The sequence below is a fragment of the Pagrus pagrus genome, assembly GCF_965226575.1.
Source record: "Pagrus pagrus genome assembly, chromosome: 20".
Taxonomy (NCBI): domain Eukaryota; kingdom Metazoa; phylum Chordata; class Actinopteri; order Spariformes; family Sparidae; genus Pagrus; species Pagrus pagrus.
In genome coordinates this window covers 1,515,032-1,536,899 of record NC_140207.1, presented here as the reverse complement: position 1 = coordinate 1,536,899, position 21,868 = coordinate 1,515,032, and the positions used below count along the sequence as shown (strand labels likewise).

The window sequence follows — 21,868 nt, the reverse complement described above, 5'->3', positions numbered from 1 at the left end:
TACACAGTGCTGGTAGGAGGCTAGCTGGTTAGCATGCTAACTTCAGTACTTTTCCTACAGTAGGTTTATTGATACTTTCACTTGAGTAAAGTATTTTAATACTTCATCCAGCTGCTTTTCTTCTCCTCTTCCTCTCTCATCTTTCTATTTTCCTCCTGTATTCTCCTCTCATGTCTCCTCCTCCTCCTCTCCTCTTCCTCCTCCTCCTCTTCCTCCTCTATAATAAAGCTGTGGATGTTCAGCTTCAGGAGGCAGGCGGCTCTTTGACAAGCAGCATTACATCAAACCTGCACAGGAAGCCTGTAAAACTGTAATAAAAGAAGAGATTTCTTTACAGATACAACAGAGAGGAGGGAGAGGAGAGGAGAGGAGAGGAGGAGGAGGAGAGGAGGAGGAGGAGGAGAGGAGGAGGAGCGTCTGACACGATGAAGAAGGAGGCAAGTTTTATGGTCGGAGGAGAAAAGTGCCGAGGTTGCAGCTCTCTGCCACACAGCAGCTCTGCTCATACATCCAATTTGTTTCCCTTCACTGTGTCACACACACACACACACACACACACACACACACACACACACACACACACACACACACACACACACACACACACGAACACGCACACACACACACACACACACACACACACACACACACATGAACACACACACACACACAGCTTCAGCTCAGCGGCCTTCAGGCTCCACCATCCTGTTTGTTCTTCATCTCCACTGTCTGACACACTGTCATGACAGGAACACACACACACACACACACACACACACACACACACACACACTTGCTTACTCCACACTTCTCTGCAGCCACAGAAACTTTCCTTCAGTCCACATCAGTGAACGTTTGATGTGTCGCCACATGAAGCCGTTAAACTCACACAGACCTGCTGCCGTCAGTTATTAACTTCATCCGTCATCAACAGCTTAACCTGCTGATGTAGCAGCCGTAACCAGTAACACAACGTCACCAGACTCCCTTAACAAATGTGGTGATTTTAAGAGCTGTTGAGTTAAAACAAACTTTGTAACGTAGTGAAACTCTGTCTCTGACAGACTCTGAATCATTGTCTCCTTCTTGTAACTTCAGCATTAAATGAAAACAGTAAGTTGTTTGTTTCCTTGTAGAAAGTGTCAGTTTGTGGCAGCATGGCTGTACCAGCCTGTCTGCTTCTGTGTCTAAAGTGCTAAAGTCTTACCTGCCAACATTTAGCAGCTGTTTGAACACACTGTTTACACTGATTTCACCATTTACACTCAATTTATGAAAGAAGAAACAGTTTATTGATCTAAACATGTCACATTTTACAAACACACTAAACAGTAACCAGTATAGGCGACTTCTTTGTCCCCAGACTCCCTTAACAAATGTGTCAGTTTAGTGAGTTGTTGAGTTGGAGACACTTTATAAACTGTGTGAAACTCTGTCTCTGACTGATTCTGACTGATTTGTTCCTTCTTGTGAATTCAGCAAATGTTCTGCATGAACTTCTTTCTGTCTTTGAGTAGAAACATGGAGTCTGTTTGTCCCAGTGTTTATCTGAATACAGAGCAGGAAGTGAGGACACTCAGGCGCATGTTAACGTCACGTATGAACTGAAGAGCATGAATGAACGAGGCTCCAGCATCGACTCTGTATCTCTGGACCTTTAAGGACGATCCTACATGAATATATGCAGTTTTATGATTGTTTAAGTTTGGTGGAAGCGTATCAATTAAACGTAAAGTCACACAGACACAGACGCTGCATCTGGTTTTCTTCACCACACCTGTTTGTTTGTTTTCCCTCATTACAGTTTCACACGAGCTGCTCTGCTCAGAGCCGTCAGAAGCTCTTTGTCATCGTGGAAATCGGTTCAGCCTGTGAAGTTTGTCCTGCGCCGGCAGCACGGAGCTTCTTTATGAATACGAGGAGGCCGGCCGGCGTATCGATCGCCTCGAGCCGTCGTCCCTCAGGACGGCGAGGGCCGATCTGAATCAATCATCCTCTGCAGTGGCCACACGGCAGCGGCTCAAAGATCGTTTTTTCTCCCCCGATCTGTCAGATTCAGCACACAGCAGCTTCAGGCAGGAGGGGAAATATGTAGACTGTGCAAAATATAAAGTTTACTGCCGTTGTTGTCGTGCAGGTTATAAAGCCATAAAGCCTGATAACAGACGACAGCGAGTCAGAGATCAACAGGTCGCACTCGAGCTGAGAAGCTCTTTTACTGGTCAGAGTATTTTCACAGCTGTGGTCAGAACATCGACACCTGAAGGACGATGTGGACTGTGGATGACTCGTCCTGCACCCGAGGGCGCGTCCTGATGTTTCCTCACGTTTACGATGCTGCTGTGAACGTTTCGACAACTTCATCTGTGTCGAAACTTCATTCACTGATTTGGGTTAAACTGGATTTTCTTTAATGCAGAAAGTATTTTTTTTCTGACGTCCTCCAGCTGCTCCGCCTCAACTCTCAACAGATAGCGTTACTTGTTGCTATAGTAACCGCTACCTGCTGCTAACCTGCTACAGTATACTTGCTTTTTAACCACATGTTCGTGTGGACGACCGGCTGCGTAGTGAAGTCAGTTGCTGACACACCTGCCGGCTGCTGGGCGTGTTACTGGAAGAAACCACTGGATGGCGCTCCAGAGAACTCAGACTTGTTAACTGACCCCCGACCCGGTCACGCCCCCATACTGACCCCAACGCTGCCCCTAATGTTCAAGTGCAGATTGCATCTTGCAGACTTGCAGTGAGAGGACGTGCACAGCCAACGCTCTGAATGGACGCAGGACACACGAGGCAGAAACGTGAACGTGTTGCTGAATGTGTATCTGTGGTGTTACACCTTTGGACCGGGCCACAGAGGACAGCACAGTGCACTCTGGGCCGCGCCGAGTCAAAGCGAGCTGCGAAGATTTGCATTTCCATATCGTGAGCGTCTTTTTTCGACAGTGCTGCAGGAGGACGAGTGTTTACAGCTGCTCCTCTGACCGCGACACAAGACGACTGTTTCATCAATTAACGACACGTTGTTCTGCATCGAGAGGCTTTAAAGGGCACGTTACTCTACACCACAGAGGCTGAATTACTCTGAGTTGTCACATTCAAATTATTTGACAGAAAAACGCTGCACTATTTCCTTCTATCATTCTTTAAATGTCACCAGAATGCAGGACGGTCCTTGAATTTGACATTTTTCAGCAGTCGGACCTCTGGACCCTTCTTCAGTTTCAAAATCCTCCATTTTTCCGATGTCTCAGGGTTGGTGAGTGTCACCGGCTGAATCACAACAGGGTCAGTGCTCAGACTGTAAAGGTGAGTGAGACCTGAGAGTTGTCTCTGCTTCAGTACAGGAAACAAAACGCCGTCTGTCAGGACGTAAAACACCTGCAGGACTGACGGAGCGTCACCTCTCAACACGTCGACATTCAGAGGAAACATCGATAAACAAACAAACAACAAACATAAACAAACATCTTTTAAATCCTGCAGAGAAAATTCACTTCAACATTCATGTCATTAAAAATAAGGTGACTTCAGCTTCACCTGAAGAGAGAGAGAGAGACACCTGTACACCTGCTGGGAGTGTGTGTGTGTGTGTGTGTGTGTGTGTGTGTGTGTGTGTGTGTCTGAGAGAGAGAGACAGACACACACAGAGGAAGTGTGTAGGAGTGAATCCTGGCTGCGACAGAGTAAACATATGTTTAAGAGACGTTGGAGAGAGAGCAAATTGGAAACTGAAATTATGCCTCAAACACACACACACACACACACACACACACACACACACACACACACACACACACACACAGTCGGGGTATTTTTGGCTAATTTTGCAGCTTTGCAATTCATATTTTCAGAGTTCGGGGATTCGACAGAAGCAGAAATCTCTTGTCGTTCAGCCGTCACCCACACACGGCGCCGTCCTCCGGGTGCGACTGCTGATGATTATACAATATTGCTATTATAACAATTCTGACACATTTCAGCTCCTTTACAACATCTGCCACAGCTGAAAACACACAAAGTGTTTGTATTCTGTAAAGTGATTTATGAGATTATGAATTCAACACAGCGGGGAGCGATAACACGGAGACAGACTGAGACTGTTGAACTGACGACTGAGGTTTGTTTCCATACGACACTCGAGTTTACAAAGTTTACTTTAATGTCACGTAGACACGAACACATACATCAGCTCGTCTCTATGCATCCTGCAGACAGATGTCTGAACATGAAAAACAGCAATAACAATCAAAACTCATCACCGCTGTCGCCTGCAGGAGCAGCAGCACATTGTTCGTTTTAGCTGCTTTAAATAGAAATTAAAGATCTGCATATATCATATATGTGACATCACATCTGCTCACGTTAATACGGATATATTGCTAAACTAACATTTTCCTGTACATTCTGGCCTCTTGTATAAACGTTGCTTATGAACTCATTTTTAAATGAGTGGATGTCTCGTCTGCTTCTCAAGTGTGAACATTAACTGTGTTCTTGTCTTTGGTCGCTGGTCGTACAAAACAAAACAAAACATTTTATTATTTCCTTAAACATCAGAGAACAAAAGATTAAAATAATTTCAATCTATAATGAAAATGATCATGAGTGCGGTCTCTACAGCACAGGAATTTAAAATGTGAACATTTCCTAAACTTTAACAGACATTTCTGAAGCACAGGTTTATTTTTAATGACGTCATCCTGTTAATCAGCTTTATTCTTCATAAAGGCTCATTTATGCTCGACTGTAGAGACACATACGGGTACGGACCCACACAGCAGTACCTCCGGTGGTCGTAGGGGGCAGTGCAGCAGTGAAGCTAATAGCTCAGGCGAGACACGACCGCAGGACGAGAGGAAGAAGCTTTAAAACCTGTGGAACAAGACCACAGTCACCACAGAGCAGCTGGGAGGAGACCGGACGCTGGCGAGAGAAGAGTGGAGGTCCTATGAGACCATTCTGACTCTGAGCGGCGCCCTCTAGTGGCTGTGTTGCTTCACATCCATGCCAACATGAAGGATGCAGGGGAGAACCTTATATCGTTTGGTGGATCTGCAAAATGTATGACGTGTTCTCAGCTCAGGAACAAAGTGCTGCTGTCTGGAAGAAGTGGAGGTGCAACGTAAGCAGGTTTTACTCAACGTGAAGCGCTGAAATCAAAAGCTCGCTTCAAACTTTTATAAAATATACAGTAGATAAAATGTCGGCGCGCTCCGGTGCTCCGGGTTTTCACTTTCATAAAGAACAGGCTGGTTTTCTGGAGACAGGCTTACAGAGTCATCCTTTAAAGTCGGAGCCGGCTCTTCATAAAGAGACGAGCTGTCTTCACTGGAAACTGCTGCCACTGTAGAGGAAGACAGCGTGGAGATGAAAGAGCCGACGGAGGAGACGGAGGCAGGTGTGTCGGGGGATGAGAGCTGAGCAGCTGACCTGTAGGTCCTCTGACACACACTCTCCTGCATGTGATCTCACTCTTCAGACTCCTCACGACATGGAGATATATTCTTCTTTTCACCCGAAGGTGAAGCAGAGCTGGACTCTAATCCTCGTCTCGTCCCAGGATCTACCGTCTCTGTTGGTTCAGTGTTAGAGAGACGGCGAGGTAACAGTTTAACGAGGGAGAGCGAGTGTTCAAAGAGAAAACACCAGTGGAAATTCACACCTTTTCTAAAAGCCTCATTTGTGCAGGATTTGTTTCTGCGGAGGAGGTTTGGTGGTTTTAACATCACGTGGTCGTCCTGTGGTTCAGTCCTGAGTGATTCTTCACTTCTACCATCGTTATAATCAAAGCTCAGCCCTCTCTCTCTGGTCCTCCTTTAATTAACGTCCTGTCCACTGAGAGACTTTGCATCTTGAAGTGTGGATTTAGTGCATTTCCTGTTAATAAGTTGAGTACAGTTGAGTCAGTGGAGTCTGGCTCTGGTTGGCTCATGTTGAACAAGAATGCCCACTTTTTCTTCTTCTTCACTTCATTTTTGGCCGAGGTTTCAAACTTCAAAACTTTTATGGCACCGACTGAATTGAAATAGTAACGTTTCTGCAAACTAGACATGTCCAATGTTGACATTTGCACCAAACGTAGCATATCAGGTTCAGCTTATCACGTTATTACAGCCAGCAAGGCTGCCAAACAGCCGACCGCACCAGTGGATATTTTTAAGAACACCTGGAGACATTTCCAGCTCTTTTAAGCCAAACCATGATGCTTTCCTATCCCTAACCAGAGTTTAATCACAGCGTTGTGACAAGAGAGAAACAGAAAATTCAACCTAAACAAACGTAAAGTTGCAACATAAAGAAACGTTGTGCTAACAGTTATTCAGGAGACTGATGATGCTAATTTTGTTTGTTTGCAGAAGACAGAAGTTCATTTAATATTTTGTGTCCTCTGTCTTCACTCTGACCTCCGTCGCTCTCAGAGGCTGAGTTCAGTCCCGTCATCTGAGGCTGTGGTCGAGGCAGACACCCTCAGCAAACACTTAGCTGCACGGCTAACTGAGCTACTTGCTAACAGCAGCTCGTTGCTACAGCAAAGAGTAGTTTTGGAGCGACCTTTGAGTTCTGGCAGTTTCTTACAGACTAAACCTTTTAAAAAACACACCATCCCTCACACGGACACACACTGTTAATGTTTACACACAGGACACATTACGGGTCCACTGCAGAGCGTCAGCTCCGTCAGATTGCAGCCATGAGACCTGGCAATGTTAACAAAGCAGCCGAGTGACTCCACGCAGCAGATCTCTGGCTGTTTTATATTTTCCAGGTCCTCAGAGAACCCGACACACTCCGCTGCCTCCTTATTAGCAGCCGAATGTTTTATTTTCACAGTTTTTACCCACAGTTCCCGGCTCTGATAAAGACAGGAGGCTGTGCAGCGGTACTAACTTTCACAGACCCCCCGAGGCCTCGCAGGTCATAAAACATGGATTTAGATGCTGCAGTGTGAAGACAAAATGAGGAGAAACCAGGTGCTTTAATGTTTAAAACCTGCTCTGTCGTGGAGCTTCCCTCCCTGCAAAGAGGAGACCTGACAGACAGCTAGTCTGATGTAGTAATAGATTACTTTTGTTCACAGAGGCCTTAAAGAAATGACGTTTTTGTAAACATGATGAACTGAATGTCCAGAAACTATTCTTACAGCCAAACAGCCGACCGCAGCTGGAGCCACGACGCTGGATAGTTTTAAAGACACCATCTCCATCTGTGATCGTGGTGACTGAAACAGATGCAGCAGTTCCTCCTGTGTCTCAGCGACGGCTACGGCCTTCGAAGAAAAACTGTACTGTATCTCAACACTTCCTGATGTCGTCGCCCAACTGTCTCCTGCAGGAGAACGCCTGTACGAGTAGCCGTTGTAAGAGTTGCTTTGCGTTTGTTTTCCACGACTACAGCGATATGTTGGAGTGATTGCGGACGCTGTAGCTTTCTCTTTACCCTCACGGCTTAAAGTATAATATAATAATCACTCCTGTGACGTTATTATGTCGGAAAATGTCCCTGAAATCATCACATCGGTCTGAATCGCTCCGCCATCCACTGCAGTTGTTTAAAACTTTGTATTTATAGTTTTTTATGGTCACAGTTGTTGGTGTAGACGTCCCTTTATATTTTAAATTTAAGTATAAAATGGTTCAGTTTATGTAAAGATTCAAAATAAGTTGAGTTATAACGAGGATTCAAATGTTGAACTTTCCTGTTTCGAGCAAAAATAAAAACAAATTCAGTTTTTCTTCTAATCTATTTTTTCCACAGGACATTTAAATGTTGTCTAATTGATTATCTGCAGCCTCCTACTTCATTCATTAACACGTTTGTCGGCCGGCTCCAGTGAAGTGACGGGATGAATCACAGCCACAGTTTAACTGAGCCGCAGTTTGGAAATGCACCGAAGACTTTGGAAACGTTTGGAGTCTGTGAGACGAGTCCAGGAAGTGTTTCGGATGTTACATAAGAGAGCAGCTCAGTGTGTGTGTGTGTGTGAGTGTGTGTGTGTGTGTGTGTGAGGTCTGGTGGGCTCAGCAGGTTCAGGAAGGGCTTTCTAGAACAGATGGAGGACACAAACACACACGCAGTAGAAAGGGTGTGCACACAAACTCACGCCAGAGAAATCAATTTGACATCCTGGGTGATATTTCGACAGCAAAGGGCTACGTTCACACACACACACACACACACACACACACACACACACACACACACACACACACACACACACACACACACACACACACACACACTGATGTCCTGTAAATCCTCTGCAGCTCCAACAATTAGCGCAGCAGCTAATTTGTCTTCCCTGACAGCAGAACAAATGCTAGCACTCCCTGTCGCTAATACAGTTAGCATGCCAGGCCAGGTCATTACTTCAGTCCAGCCGGCTGCTTCTGCCCCTCAGACTACACTTCAGGTCTGAATATCACCTCAGTTTGACTCAGATTGGAAGATGTATAACTCCTGCTTGCTAACCATCGGTGAGAAGGAAAAGAAAAGGAGGCAGAGGATGTGAGAGGAATCAGTAAATTAGACCTCAACCACGTCCTTCAGAGCTGTAAACAAAGCTTTTGTCAGCTGAGATCCAAACACATTTTCTCCTGTGATGGAGCTCCACCAGACGTTAACACAAACAACCTCCGTCCAGACGAGATGAGGCGCCCTCTCACTGATTATCTGCTGGTGAAAACAGGAAGCAGAAGATTTTATACTCGAAAATACTATTTTTCATTTTACATTCTGTTGACTTTACTTTTGTGATAAATGTAACAGATAACTTCTCCTGAAAACAGGACAGAAAAGTGGTAAATGTGTACACGCCTGAGGCTACACACCATATCCCCATGTCTAGAAAATGTGTCATCACATTACACGTTTATGACCAGAGTTTCATATCAGGAGTTACAGGCGAGAAGGCTGCCAGAGATCAAGTCAAGACTATGTTTCAACATCTGTAAGTGTGACACCACTGCCTCTTTTTAAGGAGACTTCGGGACATTTCCAGACACGATCTTTTCCTAAACCCAACCAGAGCATAAGTTCAGATTGTCACAACATAAAAAGAAATGTGAAGCTGCGACATGAAGAAACGAAAAGTCTTTACAGAAACGTAAAGAAAGGTCAAATAGTCTGAGACAACTAGTCATGTTGTTGAAAAGTAACGTTATTGTTTCATTACAAATGACAATATCAGATTAACAGTTCAAGGGAAAAGTTGAATATTTGAAAAACATTAATTTTGCCGTATAAACGCTTCGTCAGACTTTCGTCTTTTTTGGAATAAGGGCTAAAATCTGAATATTGTGTGCAGGTAGACGAAGCCAGTGTTTCAATAAAATAGTTTCATCCAGCAGCACTCTGTGAAGAGAAGTCATGTTTTACTGCCTCATCACTTTTGCAACCCAATTTTCAGAATAAATGTTCGTCATGTACAGTATATTCGTTTTATATCACTTATTCTGAGCTCCTACGGTGTTCTTGAAATGATATTAAAAACGAGTCGACACAAGACTCTGACGTAGCTGAACGTCTAATTAGATGATATAAAACTGGGGTCACAGAGCAGAAGAAGACAGACTCACTCTGCTGTTTTACGTTTGTGATTTGTGCGAGCTGAACCTGATCACAGATGTCGACTGTTAGCATCAGTTCATTACAAACATACAGAACCGCTTCATCCGATAAAAGGAGCAGATTAAAAAGAGGTCGAACGAGCAGCGATGAGGAGTGTTTTCAGTTAACAGCAAAACCCATCGACTCCGAATGACGATTGATCCCAGTAGTTCACCGTACCATCTGCTGCCTGCACACACACACACACACACACACACACGCACACACACACACACACACACACACACACACACACACACACACACAGACACACACACACACACACACACACACACACGCACACACTTTACCAGCAGGTGTGTTTTCTTTCGGTCCAACCTTCATCACTCTCCCCCAGTTTAGCTTTGAGTCTGACAACAGAGGAGAAAACTTTCCCTCTGCCGGCTGAGAAAATCTGTCGTTCAGATAAACTTCAGGTCTCGGACTCTGAACTACATTACCCAGGAGGCCGATTATCTTCTGTGGAACCTTAATCACCTGTCCCTGCTGTTCCTGGTGGGGTTGTAAATGAGGTCGGACCCCTGGTGTACAGCACTAACCACATAATCTGAGACAGAGCCGCCTGCCCGGACCTCGTTAACGACAACATTAGCTGTGTGGAGGTCGGCTGTAAGTGTGGACGGTCAGGTTTTATTCATCAGGAGGAAGATGGAGGACAGCTGCTTTTCTCCTCAGGTTCAGGTTGGACACTTTGTCAGGACTAATGTTGGGATTAAGTCAAGTGTATCATGAGTGTAAAACATCTTTAACTGTTTTATTCTGGAGCTTTTGTCTGTTTCACTCTTGGTGCTGTTTGCCATCTGAGGCCCTGTCCACATGTATGCAGTTACGTCTTATAACCTCCACTATCTTCTTTAAAAAGCTTTTATAACGCCACACTTGACAAAGCCAACAGCCCTGATAAAGCTATTATGAGGCTAATGTTTTAGCTTTAGCTGCACTTTCATGTTGTTTTAAATGACATTCGTCTGAGTTGTGTTTTGGTTCTGGTATCGCTGAATCTCAGAGCTGTGTTCTGCACGACTGACGTAAAATACTGATCGACTGACTGGTGCTGTTCTGAATTGGTTCAAATCACACTTCAGGTTTGGGACTACGCTGTGTCAGTTGGTCACCATGATCACATGGTCACGTGTGGAGCTTCTCAACATCAAACATCTCCTAACACACCTATGTGGATGACACACAACTCTACATAAAAGTGTCCCCACATGACCACAGTCGGTTTGGTTTGTTGGTTGATTTTATGGTTGGTCTGTTGGTTGGATTACACAAACTACTAACCAGATTTCCACCAATCTTGCAGAACAGACCCAATTAACTTTTGGTGTGGATCCATTTAAATGGGCAGATCCAGGAATTGAATGGATCTTGATGAAAAAAATCAGGTGTATCTAGACTGTTGGTCTTTGGCTACTTAGTGGCATTCAACATTCATTTCTTTACTAGAGTGGTCTGGTCTTTACTTGCCTTGCAAACTTGTTTGAAAGAGCTCTGTACAAGCAGATGAGGATTACATTTTGTTTTTTGAATAAAATAAAATTTCAATACATTTTCATGATAATCGGGATATACACGATTATCAAAATATTTGCTGTTGCAGCCCAGATCTTTGCTCAAACCTGCCCTCGGATGCCAGTTTATTAGGGAACACTTAAACCAGCTAACATTAATGCAACAGTCCTGCAATAAATCAGGTGATGACTCAACGGTCGGATCATTTTTTATATATGCAAGTTAATGTTTGATTTGTGTTTCTATTATGTTGCCCACTCCTTTTATATCAATTAATGTAGGCTAATTAACAGAAACACATCTCTGTTAAATACAAATGGCTTCAGTGTTTGGTGTCCACATACTTCTGGCCATTCTTGATGCTCCTCACATTAAACTCCATGTTTAACTTCACTCTGCTCTCTGACAAGACTCTGAACATCTTGGCACTTCTCACTGGAGTGATGTCAGGGTAGAAAGCTGCCTTGTGAAGCTTCTCAGTGTTCAGAACCGACTGATGAGCTCGGACAGCCGACCCGGAGCTGCTTTAAGAGAGACAACAAGACCAGGAAGGACGCCAAGAGACACAACATACACTAATGCAAATGTGATGCCACTGAAAGCAGCCATTAGCCCGTTAATCAGCTCGGCTGTAACTCTCAGATTCAGCTCTAATATACAAATTTAATCCCGGTCGGGTTTTAGTGTTTTATTATTCAAATGAAGCACTAATGAATTCAGAATCAGGCAGTAAAACATAACTCACCGCTGAGCGGCTTTTTTTTCATTGCTGAACTTTTAATTGGTAGATCTGATAATAGCCTAAGCTCGACTCTGATTGGTGGAGTTGATTGCCGTCTAGTGAAATCCCAGATTGACCTGCCGGGAGGCCCCGGGGACCGAAACCAGCTCCGGGTCCCCTTTTGGTCTCCAGTTCGTCCAATTATGTGGAAACTTTGCTGTGCAGTAACTTGATTCAATTCATAAAGTGGCTATAACTGATATCTGTATTATTACATTGTAGGAAGTAAGATTGTGTTGCTGGTTCTGGTAGTAATGGACCTGCTGAGTCTGCAGCTCCCCTCCAGTCTCAGTCATTGTTTATCTGTCTGGACTCAACTTTACCGCTCTGGTTCACCATCAGTGCTGTGAAAGGGGTTCACTTTTCCAAATGTTTGCAGCAAGCGGCCGTCAGACACGAGGTGACTACAGCGAGCCGTGTGATGAGATTCAGAGATGATGTTGAAGTCTGCAGCGGACTGTAATTACAGGCGAAGGCAGAGGCAGCGAGCTGGACGTGGAAGCCCCTCCGTTATTAATGAAAGCTAATGAAGGCTGCAGCTCTGATCTCCTCTCCTCCCTCCATCCCTCAGTTACAGGCAGCTGGGTTAATTTAGACCACAGGCAGACATCCAATACTGATATATCTCTGTGTGTGAGTGAGTGTGTGTGTGTCTCATTACAAAATCAGGGAGGTTTCATGATTAGAAAGACGACTGAATTTCACCCAACACAAACTGGTTTTAAGAAGCAAAGCAATGAAAAGCCAAATGTATACGTTCACTGTCGGTGGTGTGAGGAACTAAAGAAATGTTAACCTTTACAAAGAGCAGGAATAAAGCCGGCAACGGACCTTCTTGTTTCCATAAACATCACATCCAACAGCTTTAAAATGGTGTAAGTATAGATTTAAAATTAAAGAAAAGCAAATCAGCTTGGATCAGGAGTCGCATCAGGTTCTGATCCGGACTGTTCACCGACGGGAGCAGAGCTCAGAGTTACTGTTGAACTTGTGGATTTATCTTCACTCCTGTTTATCAGCCTGACTGCAGCAGTGATCCGGAGGTGACCTCCATTGCCCAACATGCTAGTAGCATAGCAGCACCAGCTTCTCCTTTGTTGTTTTATTGGGGGTCAGAAAACTGCTTTGAGGTGCATTACCGCCACCTTGTGGTTTGGGAGGTTAAAGTTACGTCACACAAACGGACCACGACGCCTGATTCTGTCTGAGTGAAGTCTCATATCCAGCCACTGATTTTGTTTTCTCGCGTGTCTACAGAATCTAATTTTACCTTTTACCTAAACTGTCGGTACAAAGTGTCAGTACACATTCAGAAAACACTACAACATGGTGAACGTGCTGCAGGTGACTGTGTGTTACCTCTTTAAACACCTGCTCTTAATTATTGTGGGTTTTTTGTTCATTACTGTACGACTACTACCTGCTGTTTAATGGCTGCTCGTCCATAACTCTGAGGATTGATTTCCTGCAGATGTGTGTGTCGCTGGCCCTCTACAGGACTCTAACTTTGTCACCATAAACATTATGAATCATCAGCACAGATGTTCCCTTCAGTCCAGTCGCTGCAGCCCTTCATTTGGACCTTCTCCAGCTCCTCTCGACACATCAAAGCTTCGCCTCATTTTGACTATATTTGCATTTTGCTGCCAATTAAAGCCGAGGTCGGGTTTGTTTACATCTGCTGCGCTGACTTCAGTTTCCTCAGCCCGAGTGTGACATTAAACACCAAATAAAGCTTAAATCCCAGGAAAGCTTCGTAAATTTGTCTTCATGCAGTGAGAGGGAGGTCAGGGACATGAAATATTCATTCAGAAATAAATAGAAATACTGGCGTCGCTGCACGCTCACCAACGACGTGCACACAAAATGTCTGCAATGAGAAAATTTTGAAACTAGTTTAAAATTGCAAGTCAGTCATGTTTTATTCAGTATTTTGGGTATTTTCTAACATCATTTGTTAACCTGTTCTTGTATTTTGTCCTCGTTTTTCTCCATTATGAGCCTTCACTCGTTCTTATTATCTGCTTTTCTGATATTTTCTTTTGACGGGTGAACATTTTTTAATTTGAATATCTGCCACATCACAAAATGTTGATGCTGAACGTATCGGCACGATGTTCAACGATTTAATTTGTTTCCTCTTAATATCTGCAGCATGATTCAACATTTCTATGGCTGTTTGGATACTCACAGCACCTTCTTCAGATTCAAGAAACTCAAGTAGAAGTTCAGACACTTGTATAACACTTGTGTAAAAACAGACTCTGGTAAAAGTAATCGAGTACAGACCCCTCAAATGTACTCAAGAAGTCTCCAGAAGCCCCGAGATCCCAAACTGATCTGAAAAGACGTTATTGACCCTCAACACACGTGCAACACTTTTATCTTCACAGCTACAGTGAAGATTTCATCTTAATGAAGGGTGTAAAGTCTTTTCAAATCAGTTTGTGATCTCAGGGCTTCTGCAGACTTGGATAACAGCAGATGAGCTGCATGGAGACATTTGGAGGGAGGAGATGATGACTGAATCTTACTTTTTGGGGCGAACTGTTCCTTTATGTAAAGAATTTAACTCAAAGGGAAATGTAGAGGACAGAGCACGGATCAATATGATGTTCAACACAGTGAAACATCACACACACACACACACACACTCACTCACACACACACACACACACACACACACACACACACACACACACACACACACACACACACACACACACACACACACACACACACACACACACACACACACACACACACACACACACGCCTGATCACCTACCTCAGTCTGTGGAGCGAACGGTGCAGAAGAGTTTGTTGATCCGGACTGGAGGACTGGAGCAGAGACGACGGACGGCTGGGTGGATGTATGGATGGAGGGTCAGGCGGATGGATGGACGGGTCACGGCCTGATGTGTCCCAGACGGATTCTTCCGCCGGTCTGAACACGGGAGGAAGCGATCGATGGGGGGGGCGTCGGGGGCCTTGATCCACCAGGCAGAAAGAAGACAGAAAACTCAATCTGCAGCTCACAGCGGCGAGAAACAAGCAGCTCACATCAAACAGACTCCTGTCGACACGACCCGGACCGTCTGGAACGAGTTCTCACTGCTTCCACTGAGTGTTCGAGGGCCGACAGAACTTTAACATTCCAGCGGCACCATCACGAACATGACATGTAAGTTAACTGACAACCTGCAGAACCTCCCTGTACAGAAACAGTTTATAAAGGATTATAGCAGCAAACATGACAGCACATGTGTGTCAGGTGGCTGTGGCTGCTCTCCATTACATCTGTAAGATTTCACTTTCATTCCAGTTCATCTTCTTTATCAACAACTATCAGGAAAAGCTTCATTTCAGATCCTGAGAGAAATCCTGCCAAGACGTCTCTATCTCAGAAAACACACGGCTGTTTTCTCAGTACGTCTCTGATAGTGAAGAAGCAGAAGTGACATTGGATTGAGACTGGATAAAAAGCATTTAGGGGCCCGGTGTGAACGGTGACACTGACAGCAGCGTCTGTTGATGTGGAGGGAACTGACTGAAAGCTCCGATTAGACGGAGAGACTTCGTCCAGTCAGCTGGGACTGAAGGAAATCCTCCTTTATTGATCTGACGCTCCTGCAGAGCCGTCAGTCATCAGTCAGCTGCCTCTGCAGGGACACACACACACACACACACACACACACACACACACACACACACACACACACACTCCCTGATAGGATAAAGCACAGCACGGTTGTATATTCTGTTTGATAAATACTGACAGTGATGAGAGGATTTGTTCAGGGATCTCCAGAGTTGATTGGACGAGTGAAAAGCAGGTGTGTCCCTCACGTTGTGACTCAAATAATCTTGATTGATTAACCAGTTAACCGAAATTAACGGGCAACTAATTAAATTACTGATTAATCGTTTAAGTTATTTTTAAAGCTGCGGTGCCAAACATTTATCTGAGTCGAGCTTCTGCATTTTATAAATATGCAGCTTTTCTTTGATCCTTTTTTTTGATGGTAAACTGATAAATGTATCTCAGTCTAGTTTTTCCAGGTCTTAGGGAGAAAAACTACATATGTGAAAATAGTTTAAAGCCTCTTGCAGCTCCAGAGGAAGCTGCATGTAACTAGAGAGGCTGCTTACAATGAGGACAGCTGCTTTACTCCAAACTATTTCATCAAACAAACCTGAACTGAGTGTGTGACCTTTTGGTTGTGTAGAAGAACACAGATTAGTTTCTGACTGATCCGGTCGGTGTGTCGGGAGATTTAAATCATCATGAAGGTAAGCTGCTGTGCCTCATGCGTAAATAAACACTGCGTTTACGTTTCTGTCCTAAAGAAACAAAATGTAACTTTCTGGAGAAAGAGAGTTGAATGATGGCGGCTCGGGTCAATCACCACTGAGCCTTCTGATAAACCTTCTAAACAATGTCATGAACATTTGCACAAATCTTACATATGATGGTGATCAATAGCTCCTCTGCACTGGACGAGAACCTCAGGTTGGGTTTAGAGCTCGAATGTACGGGATTACAAAGGATATTTTGGGGTTTTGGGCAAATAAAATAAGCATTTTGAAAATCTTAATTTGAGTTTTGGGCAACTGACTTTTATAGACGAAGCAATTAATCAATAATCTACAATATGATGCGATTAATCAGCTGTTTGGGAATCAGAATCAGTATTTGGGGAGAATGAAGTTGGTCACTTCACTTTCACTGTGTGCTTCAAACGATCCTCACAAAGACGACACACACACACTAAACACTGCCTCATCGGACCAAGACGACAGACATGACAATCAATGTTATCAACTGAGTTTTTACCAGCACGCACGCACACACACACACACACACACACACACACACACACACACACACACACACACACACACACACACACACACACACACACACACACACACACAGCAGTACCATTGACCTTTACACTAAAAGACAGCAGGACATCAACAAACAGGATGTGTCTCTGACCTTTCACACATCTACTGCTAAAGAGCATACTGTATACACACACACACACACACACACACACACACACACACACACACACACAAACATCCCAACATCAGGCTCTCTGATGTCAGCTGATTTGAGTGTGTGTGTGTGTGTGTGTGTGTGTGTGTGTGTGTGTGTGTGTGTGTGTGTGTGTGTGTGTGTGTGTGTGGTCCTCTCTAACAAGACAAATCTCCACTCGGGACAGAAATGTCAACTCCTCTGTTTTCCCATCATGTTTCACTCTGACATCACTTCCTCCCAGCTGACTCAAACTGACCCAGAGTTCAAAGGTCAGACCCCACCAGTGAGAATAGAAACTGTCCTTCAGCACGACATTTTAATCCTTCAGTCAGGAAACAGTGAAAGATGTCCGACATGTTTGCCTGGAGTTAAAATATCTGACACACAGTCCGAGAGAAGCAGTGAATCATTACAATAAAGAAGCTGAAACCAGTGAATGATTCTTACCTTTGCATGGTCATTGATTTTAATTGATTAATCAATTATAACAATTGTTGCTGATTCATTTTCTGTTGGCTGACTAATTGTTTCCTTATGACAACTGTAACAGTCAGGGCACAAATCTGACCCACCAGCTCAACACTGACGCTTTGAGTCGATACGATAACCGATAATTACCTGACTCTCACGGCTGATACCGATGAAATAACGGATAATAGAGAAAAACATTATGCTTTTTTTATGCACACAGTGTAAGAAAGGCTCAGACGTAGTGAGCAAAGATAGTTAACTTCAGCTGCGATCAGACTTTTCCCCTCGTGTTATGTCCTTCTTGTAAAAGAAGACGTCCACACCAGTGTGTGGCTCTGGTCTACATTGCGTGGCTCTACACGCTGCAGCAGTTTGTCGTTACGAGAGCAACATCAGTGTGTTTGTTCTTCTTCTTCTGTGTTTTTATTGGCTGCTCACAGAACAAATTTAAACGTGCATACTGCCACCTACTGTGTGGAGATGCTGCACTTGTTAAGTCATTATTATAATTTCTTTATCTGCCGATAACCGATAATGTCAATTTTCCATTTCTGGGCTGATAATTTATGTTTGTTATGTATCGTGCATCCCTACTGTTGGTACTTTGAACACAATGAGATTTCTGATCAATAATCATCAGTAATGTGGATTTAATGACTACGTGGGTAAATACAAGTATAAGAACAAGTAGAACAGTCTGGTAAGTTCAGACAATGACGTCCCTTTCCTGTAATGCAGCCTTTAAAACAAGGAAAAGATGCTGCCTAACCCAAAATCCAACACTATATACTGTCTCATATCACATCATAGTGTAACAATGTAATATTGGAACTACAGCTGCTGTTTGGACCAATTTAATCTTTATTATGCTTAAAACTTCAAAGCTGTGAGAACACGTGGTTTCAAGAGGTTCAGTGTGATGTTAGTGATCCTGACAGTCATGATGGAGGAGATCAGCTGACTGTTACCTGTTGGATAACCTGACAGAGAGGTCACACTCTGTCACCACACACTGTCACCACACACAGGCACACAATGACACCAACAACACGTTCCTGTCTCTCAGGTGTCGTTAGCTGTGTTTCTGTCTCTGGTTCATCTCTTCATCACACTTAAAACAAGCTGACTTCATGTCTGCACTCCTGTCAGAGTGTTTGTAGCAGAGCAGCTAACACGCTGACCCATAACAAGGACTATTTAACCGGGAAATGAAGCGCGGTGTGACCCGGCACGATGCCGGTTTGTGTTGTGAGGTGAGCCGCTATAAGCTCACAGCACCGTTCATTCATTAAAACCCCTCAGTCGTGTATTATCGCGCACTTTATAGCAGGTTAACATGAGCGAGGCTAACTCACCTTCTGCACACACCAGGGCTGAGCTGCCGTTCAGGCGGCGGTGACGCGCCTGTTCGTCAGCTGGAGAAAAAATCGTGTTCAAAATTCAAAATCTAATTTTTATGGTGATCTTTTCAGACAGAAACATCTATAAATGTGAAAAAGGCTTTAAATGAATGAACACCGGAGGAGAAACTGTGACAGGAAACACGTGTTTCTGCTCAGGCACTCTTTGGACACCAGACATTAAGGGTCCTCAGGCTCAGTCGGTCAGAGCAGCGGTAACAGCAGCATCATGGCGGCGTCCACACGAGCGCAGGTGATTTCTCTCTACAAAATGATGCTGACAGAGAGCAAGAAGTTCCCCTCGTACAACTACAGGTAAGAGCTGATCCCTGGCCGGGCTGAACGGTCCTGCTGGCCGGTTTGAACCGACTGTCAGCGGCTGGAAAGATGCTAACTTAGCGGCTAACATGTGTGTTTACATCAGCCAGGCTGTCAGGTTCAGTGTCATCACTGTTATCCAACTGTGACTAAACAAAACGCAACATCTGCTCAGAGTCCTGCAGAGTGGTTTACAGGGCGGTCAGGGGGGTCACACAGGTGAGTTAATGAAACTGAGTTAATGATACTGTGTTTATTAGTTTTAACGGGTCTTTAACGGTGTTAGTGAGCATTTAAAGGAGCATTCCGGTGATTTTCACGTACTTGTTTTTGCGGATTTTTTCGGATTTCTACACATGGAGTGAAGAGCTGACAGGTCCCACAGGGTTCCTGGAAAACCTGGAAAACAGTTGACCAGTTTTTTAGTCATGGAAAACTAGAAAAATCTTGAGTTGTCCTGGAGCATTAGATAAACTCCCCCAAACTACACCATGCAGCCTGGTATTAGTATCCTGTATATTATTATAACAACGCAGATCTTTATTAAAATGAAAGCAGAGTTGTTGGTTTTAAGAGTCTTATTTTCTGTTTAATATTTCTCCTGTTGCTCCTGATGAAAACAAAGCTCCCAGCAGCCCTTGCTTCCTGGTGTTCAGGCAGCCGTGGATGATACACTGTGATTCACAAGAGAAACCGGCATTGTGGCTATAAATTGATTAATTACGGGACATGTCAGTGTGTGGATGTGCTCCCTGTCTGTTAGATCGTCACTGAAAGAGTCCTGGAAAAGGATCTGTAGAAAAGACTAGGAACCCTGTCCCAAACATTTAAACTGTCTGTAAGCCCATTAAGTACTTAATTACTCTCGCTGCAGACTTCCACGGGGACTTCAGGGATGTCTGTGATTACCCACAGCACCGTGTTGTCTGTCCTCAAGTTTTCCCCAAGCTATGTGGCTACAGCTGAAGATTATTCCAATATTCATGAATCTCCTGAGTAATATTTTCAGAAAATAATTTCAAACTGACGTCTTCAAATGTCTTGTTTTGCCAGAAAGACAAAAAAAAACAAAAAACTTTCTATCTATACTGATAGTTTAATATCACACGATACAAAAAAGCAACATATCCTCCCATTGTAAAGGCTGACTGTGTCATGTTACAAAATAATTTAAATGAGCACTCAACAAATGATTTGCTCTAAATTGCACAAACTGAATAAAGGTTTGACAAATCACAGGTAGCTGTAAGTTAGTGATCAACAGGCTGAGAGGAGCTGATGAACAGGACTGAAGATGAATCCACTTTCAGTCTGATGAGACTGCAGGTGTTTATTCCTCCAGAAGGTCTGGATCTGCACCGACTCTCTCCTCCAGAGCTGTCGTCCTGTTAGCCCGACTCTTTTTGCAGTCACTTGTATTGGCTTCAAACAGCTAGCATTATGGCTAGTTTGTTCAGCAGTAAACTGAAAGCAGGAAAACCAAACAAATCAGCATCCCAAAGCATCTGTAGTAAAACCTCCAGATGTTGCTCTAACACAGGCTTTTGTGAGGAGATAAATGATGTCAGTACTTCTTTAGTCTCTGACAGCTGCTGGCCACACAGTGAAGCTCTCACTGTGGACGTAGACCTGGTTCTGTCTTGTGTGTTCAGTAAAGCTCCTCTAATTAATATCTTCATATTAATTATGTATCAGATGATGATTCATAATCTTCCCACAGAGAGTTATTATCAGCAGCCTCTACAGTTCCCCTCCTCTCTGAGCATTTCAGCGTCTGCTTTACCTCCTGCAGCTTTCTGTCTGCCTCAGTCTCAGCCTCAGTCTCAGCCTCAGTCTCATCATCTCAGCTTCATCAGGTGATGATTTGTCAGCGTTGTGTTCACAGATTGTGGCCAAAACATCTGATGCAGATTTAACAAATTGAAAAACTAATTGATTGGTTAGCATAAAAACTTCAGCTCCTGTGTGGTTATAGAAGGAAGGCTGGGAAGTGTGTTTGACGTCATGGTAACTATTTCTGTCTGTCCCTCCAAGAAATGATATTACATGATGTTACATCATGTTTTATTTTACCACTCCTGCGGAGACGCACTGAGTGAACCCTGCAGCACACTGCTCACTTGAGTAAGGTTCCTCATCGGGTAACTTTTAATACAAACGTGAACGTGATCTTTAATGAGCTTTGGTTTCTTCTGCAGCCGACGCTGTTGATGTTTCACTTTCGCTTTGGTCCTCGGTGTGTCTGAGGCTGACATGATAAACTGTTACAGTGCTCTGTGGCTGTGAAGGTTTCAGAAGACGCAACAAAAAAAAATCTTTACATTTGAGATTGTATTATTTCACTGTGAACCCACCGACATCATACATATCAGACAGCCACGCTGCAGAGCCACGCGACTCATTTAGAGTCGGGCCGACATTTCCTTCCGAGTAAGTTTCCCGAACAGTTTGAACTCAGTCTTGTTAACATCGAGAAGAAATGGAGACGGATGAACATTTATTCTGTTATTCTGTGAGAGAATGAAGTTAATTTCTTCTGACAGCAGGTCCTCACACTGGAGACGCACCTTTCTCTTAATAAACGACTTAAAATGAAAAATGGTGCAGATTTATTTTCTGTTGATCGACTCGTCACTGCAGCGACAGTTGAGTTGATGCTGAAACAGTTTCAGAGAGTTTGTGGAGGATCTTTGTTGAGCTCTT

The 21,868-nt window shown here is 43.9% G+C and overlaps 2 protein-coding genes across 2 annotated transcripts in view; one reads left to right on the top strand and one right to left on the bottom strand.

Moving 5' to 3' along the window:
- fars2 (phenylalanyl-tRNA synthetase 2, mitochondrial) overlaps positions 1 to 18,903 on the bottom strand; it is a 113,994-nt gene extending 95,091 nt beyond the window's left edge. The window contains exons 1-2 of the mRNA XM_084340078.1: positions 18,803 to 18,903; positions 14,718 to 14,919 (exon numbers count right to left, since the gene is read on the bottom strand). The gene's annotated coding sequence lies outside the window, so the exon portion shown is untranslated. The remainder of the gene's footprint in view (positions 1 to 14,717; positions 14,920 to 18,802) is intronic.
- A 75-nt stretch (positions 18,904 to 18,978) lies between these two features.
- The window catches only part of lyrm4b (LYR motif containing 4), a 36,348-nt gene continuing 33,458 nt past the window's right edge, over positions 18,979 to 21,868 (top strand). The window contains exon 1 of the mRNA XM_084340111.1: positions 18,979 to 19,162. Coding sequence (XP_084196237.1) covers positions 19,077 to 19,162 — 86 coding nt within the window. The 5' untranslated portion in view covers positions 18,979 to 19,076. The remainder of the gene's footprint in view (positions 19,163 to 21,868) is intronic.